This window comes from Rutidosis leptorrhynchoides, unplaced genomic scaffold (genome assembly GCF_046630445.1).
Source record: "Rutidosis leptorrhynchoides isolate AG116_Rl617_1_P2 unplaced genomic scaffold, CSIRO_AGI_Rlap_v1 contig431, whole genome shotgun sequence".
Taxonomy (NCBI): Eukaryota; Viridiplantae; Streptophyta; class Magnoliopsida; order Asterales; family Asteraceae; genus Rutidosis; species Rutidosis leptorrhynchoides.
The window spans coordinates 60,218-66,386 of NW_027266663.1; the positions used below are offsets into that span (position 1 = coordinate 60,218).

At 45.6% G+C, this 6,169-nt stretch overlaps 1 protein-coding gene across 1 annotated transcript; it reads left to right on the forward strand.

The window, feature by feature from the left end:
• Positions 1-5,274: 5,274 nt before the first annotated feature.
• On the forward strand, positions 5,275-5,955 carry LOC139883654 (uncharacterized). The gene has a single exon (XM_071867802.1). It carries the CDS (start codon positions 5,275-5,277, stop codon positions 5,953-5,955), a length of 681 nt encoding a protein of 226 aa, XP_071723903.1.
• The last annotated feature ends 214 nt before the right edge of the window (positions 5,956-6,169 follow it).

Below are 6,169 nucleotides of genomic sequence, written 5' to 3' on the forward strand. Positions count from 1 at the left end.
GGCCCCCGCCCTTCCGCAGTCTACCCCCTTTCTTCCTTCCATCTCCCATAACCCCAACAACTCCCGGTCGTCCCACAGACTCCAGAACCTTAGCATAAGATATCTGAGAAGCCCCTTGAGTAGGCGTGTCATTAGAAATTCCTTTCATCCGTGAATTACGAACAACCTGCCATTCACTTTGAGAAGGTTCCACCTCATCTGACTGCACAACTACTCCAGCACTTGGAAGACCACTAGAAGAAGAAGTCGGTGGAGTAGTCATAATTGCCACCACAACCTCCCCACCCAGCTTGTCACTTGTATTCATCTTACTCTGCCCTTTAGCTGCTAGAGAGGAACCAGAAGCCTTATATGCATCACTGACTTCACTACCCAGTTGTACACCAACCTCAACAAGACTCTGAACTCCTTTATTGCCCCCCTGTTGTACCTGCTGAATTGTCACTGCTAGAACAGGTTGCACCACTTGCTGTCCTCTCACTGGACAAGCTTTTGCAAGATGTCCTTGCTTCCCACAAACACTATGATGCTTCGGAATCCATTCATATTCAACTGGCTGCACAAACTGCTTCTCATTCTCATCAATCAGTGTAACAGTTTTCTCAAATTCTATAGTGATATCCATCTCTACCAGAAGCCTAGCAAAATTCAGACGCGTTTGATTCAACGTGCACTGATCAACCATCAACGGCTTACCAAATACACTTCCCACTTTACTCAACAATTTAGGAGATCAAAAAACAAGTGGAAATTTAGGAAGCTTGACCCAAATCGGAATTCGAGTCACCTCAGATAGCTTGAAATCCATAGAAGGCTGCCATTCCGCCAACAACAATGGCCGATGATTGAAAGTGAGTGGACCAGCACCCATCGCCGCTTGTCTAGACCGTTGAGAATCAAAGTTAAGTAGGAAAACATTTTGCTCTATCTGATGGAAAGAGACTAACCCAGCCTTTCCCACCTATTCATGACAAAATGTTGGAATCTTAAAAACTTTGGAACATCACCATACACAGAACCCACTAACGCAAACTTCCACTTATCAACTTCCAATTGAATCTCCTTCGAGTGGAAACGAACCACCCTAACGCCATCAACCACAGACGATGGAACGAAGTTAAGCTCGCTCCGTAATCGATTACCACCAAACAGAGAGGCCCAAGTAGCTTCCTCAGCCACTGATTGATCCTTCCGTTTCCCAATCGCACTTGAAGACGCCGCCATCCTCAAAATCTCAGAACCCGCTCTTCCGATCACTCCCTAACTCCTCCAAAATAGAAGACGGTGTGGGCAAGCCTAGATCGCCATGAGAGAAAAGAGAGAAAGGTGTAGGCGCGTTCAATTTCTAGGCGCGTTCAATTTTTAGGCGCGCGTTACTAAGTACTTTACAATATTTGTCATATTAAAAAAAATAGTTTAAATTCTAAATTGTTCGACTCTTGAATAGAAAACGAAAGAAAAAACGATGTCCTTACAATTTTACTAGACCTGAAAATAATTAAATAAATAAAAATCTAGTGTTAAAATAAAATATGATAAGTTAGTTTGTGATTGTCCTAAACTTTTTTGTTTGGCAATAAGCTCGCCGACACGAGATTGTTGGGGCATGGCTCCAAAACGAGGCAGACGCATAGCAAATCTTCAAACAGCGCGTCACTCGCTCACTTTCTTCTCCTAAGTCAAACAAAAAACATAAATGAGACTTTTTTCATCGGCCGACCTGTTGAACCGGTCAAGTCCGTCGCAATCAATTCTCCTATGTACCGCTTACAGCCGGTATTTCATTTCCACCTGCCGTACAGTTTTGTTACGCATTTATAGACCTCTTACCTACTACATAACCCCCAGGTTCTAGTATTCGGCGTTCGTTGATCTGGACCCAATTAATCCTGGCCGTCCATTCTTATGTTAAGCTAAATTTATTTATCTCTTAAATAAAATTGCATGCATTTATAAATAAATAAATAAATTGCATGTATTTATAAATAAATATTATGATGACACGCATACAACTTTTTTTTCCAAAATGAAAATATAGGTATTCGTATTCTATACATATTTTTTTATGTTAATTCAAACATGATACATTCTTTAAGTCATAAATTTAGCGTCTCTCTTTTCTTTTTTCTTTCTTTATAGATAATTAACGTAGACTATATAATGAGAGTAGGGCTTAGATAAAGAGTTTTATGTGTTAGGCATGTTTATCTTTTTTAAAAAATGATACGTGGAAAATTAAATCCAGCTCAACATTTAACCATGGAAAAGACACGTTAAGTTCCGTTAAAATTTTCCATTTCGTTAAGCTAATACACGTTAAGTTCCGTTAAGGTTGGTAGGACCCACATTTTACTTTCATTCTCCTCGAGTATTCCGCCTATCTTATCTTCCTCCTCTCTCTTTCTCACTCACCACCGCTCCTATTTCTTTCTCACGGCCGCTCAAGTGGCTCCGATTGCAATATTAGAAATTCGTCGATGTCAAAATTTATTCATTAAAATTCAAATTTGGATTCTGGCACTCGTTTTCCTGTTGGCATCTCCTCTATGCTATTTATTAAAAATTCACAAATTCATGGGATTTGTAATTCGATCCTAGAAAGAATCTGGTGTAGCGACTTATAGGGAAAGGGCTTTCGGGTTGATCAAGCCCGAGAGTGAGTCCTACTGATCGGCATGGAGAGGCTTGTTCAGGGAGAAAACTTGACATTTTTGGTCGGTTCCGAGACTTTTAGACAAAAATCGATAGGGAGACACCCTTTGGTGTGGGTCTCTTGGTCTCCCTCTCCTGGCCGCCACGACTTACACTCCGGGGGAAAATGACCACTTCCAGATAAACTCTAGTGATTCCCTACAAATAGCCCTTGACATGATGCTTGTAAAAAGAGAAGGCTATCATATGACTGTCTGCAACCCTAGCTCACTAGATCGGTTTCGTACACTCTCTCTATCACTAAAGATACATCACGCACGTATACATCAATCAACACCTCTCGACTCCGAGTCTAGTGTCAACACCTAGAGCATAGCTTAGCTATCGGCCTCTAGGTGAGCCTTGGTGGCCTGGTAGGTCGTAGACGCTCAACCACTCTCTTCACAATCCTCTCCTCTCTTAGATCAAGAACGACTACAACCATATAAGAAGCACGTGCTCCTCACCACTCTATACCATCCATCCGGGGACGAATCATTTGGCGCCGATCGTGGGGATAACATATACAAGGTTTCATGTTCTCTCAAGTCGCTTTCTTGGTCATGTTAGCATTTTTGCATCTGGGAAATGTCGCCTAGGACCCAATCTGAAGTGGTGCGTCCCGACGAAGACTGAGAGGTCGAGCCGGCCCTTGTCGTCGTCGTGGTCGACCTGCTACCGAAAATCGTGAAGTTGCCGGTGAATAACACCAAGTATTTTCTCACAATACTGCTGCTGTGAAGAATCTATCCCGCCCTTGTGAGGACCGAGTCCAATCTCCCCTTGGGAGGTCGGCCTCTCTCGAGGGTCGAGTCGGTCTTTCTCCCAGACCGAACGACCAAGATACTCGTCCTGCCCAGATATACACTAGAAGGTCAATCTTGGCCGGAGAATCTTCTAGAAGACCCTCGGTGGCTCCACGTGCCTGCGAAGATATGCGTGATGATCTAAACGCTCGACGTCAGGCTAATTCTCGGGATGACCTTCATGACTCGCTGACTCGAAGGCGTGAACAAGATGGCCGACTGTCTGCCAACCATGATGCCCGTGGTAGAATAAGAGAGGATCTCCGCGAAAGAACTCTTGTCTAGATCTCGCCAAAATAGCATTCTGAATGACCCAAGAAACTATGGGGACCTGCCCGAAGGCACAGCTGAAAGCAGATCCCCTCGCTCTCAAGACTTGCGCTGAAGCTTGAGAAGAGGCCGAAACGGTCTCCAACGTGTCGTGCCTACTCGCTTCTACTTGTCAGACACTCTGGATCGACTGATAGAGGATGAGATCCAAAGATGCCTTAGAGGCCGGAATAATGCCCTTCAGCAAGCTCCCCTCCTAGCCCAAAACGGACAAGCGTCGAACGCGCAGTACCCCCACAACCCGATGCCCCCTCTAGTGTATCAGCCTTTGGCAGCATATCAAAACTCGATTGCTTGTGGGAATATCCCAATTCCTTTCTAAGGAGCAAACACAATGTCGTTCGGTAACAATGGGTATATGATGGGTCCATCCCCTTTCTCACAAAGGGTGCTTAGCGAGGCCATACTCGATAAGATGCAGATGCCCAATATGAAGAAGTTTACCGGCAAGGGACCCGAGAAGTCACCTCTTGGTTTCGAGTCCTCTATGACTCTCCATGGCTTCTTTGATGCTATTCGGTGCCGCGCTTTCCCTACAACCTTGGAGGACGCTGCCCAGATATGGTTTCAAATGCTACCCCAGGGTCAATAGACAACTTCTATGACTTGGCGAACCAGTTCTTTCATCGATTTGTCGGGGGACAACTGAAAGGGAGGAGCTCGACATCTCTCTTCTTGGTCCGTCAACGCCGAAACAAGAGTCCGCGTGACTACATTACACGCTTCATGGACGCGTGCAACGAAATCCCATACTTAGCGCCCGAAGTCAGTGTCGCTGCCATGACCACCAGCACGACTAATGAGGCACTCATGGCTGCTTTGGCAAAGAGACCCCCAAGGACTATGGTGGAGCTCTTAGCCAAAACGGGGGAGAAGATGTTGGTAGAAGACGTGATGCAAGAAACAAACAAGCATAGAGATTCCGACAAGAAGAGAAAGGCCGATGATAAAGGCCAAGGAGGCCGAAATGAAGGGCGAGAGCCAGCCCGAGATAAAGACAATTCGAAGTCAGAGTACCCGTCAAGGTTTGACAAATACACTCTATTGAATGCTCCACGAAGCCAAATTCTCATGGCCATTCAAGAGTCTCTCCCCAACGCCATTCGCTATCCGAAGCCGATGCGAGGAGGGGAGAACTGGAAACGGTCGGATTCCTAATGCCAATTCCATAAAGACTACGGTCACACTATAGATGAATGTTGTCATCCAACATGGAAAACTCTACTCTTTTGCAAAAGATGGTCGTGAGGCGCAAGGCAAGGGCCCCATAAAGTTTAACTATGGCAAAAAGAATGATAATCGCCGAGGAAAAGGCAAGAAAGCTGACAAAGAGAAGACTCCTCCCCTAGAGGCCAACATGCCCCAAGGCGGAGGAGTAGTGCATGTAATAGCTGGTGAAGAGTTCAGAATGAGTAACAAAAAGAAGAAGGGAAAAATCTGAGAGGTTATGTCCATAGGCATCCCTCAGAAGAGGAGAAAGGTTTCAGCTCAGATCCCGACTATTGGCTTTTCAGACGAAGATCTGACCAATGTGCTATACCCCCATTCCGACCCTTTGTTCATGACCATGAAGATATCTGGGACCGATGTATGGAGGATCTTAGTCGACGATGGGAGTTCCGTCGACATCCTCTATTACCATGCTTTCAAGAAAATTGGATTCGCTGACAGACACCTCGCCCCCTCGCCCGGACCCATCTATGTCGTAAACTATATTGAAGTACCTGTCGTCGGCACCATTAAGCTCCCTATTGTCCTTGGATCGGGTGATCGAAATGTCACTCAGTTCATCAATTGGCTCGTCATTAAAGGCCCGACTCACTATAATGGGATCTTTGGCCGAGAGGGCATAGCCACGTTCCGAGGGGTAGCTTCATTCATGTACCAAGCATTCAAATTCCCTACTCCGAATATAATTGGAGTTGTCGAAGGAAAGCAAAAGGCAACCCGAGAGTGTCACTTGGCTACTTTTAAATCTGACGAACATAGAGAGCACCACGAGCTGGTTATGTCAGGCTCTTTGATCAAGCTAGCCGACTCGACTCCCTCGGGCTCACAGGGGAAACGGGTCAAAGCCAAAACCGATCCATCTGATAAAGGAAAGAAGAAGTGGATGGCTCAACATTAGTAAAAGACTATGATGCACGAGATGATTTCACTACGCCACGTGTCGAGCCAGTGGAAGAGCTCGTGCCCATCCGCCTTGTAGATCATGAACCCGAGAAGGTGACCTTCATCGGGTCTAAGCTCCAAGGCCAGCTCAGTGACGATTTAATCGACTTCTTGAGAACAAACAATGATGTCCCAACTTGGTCCGCAGTCGATATGCCAGGGATCGACCC

Bases quoted from the DNA above. Each gene is read 5' to 3' on its own strand.
- LOC139883654 (XM_071867802.1), top strand. From the start codon at position 5,275: ATGTCCATAGGCATCCCTCAGAAGAGGAGAAAGGTTTCAGCTCAGATC.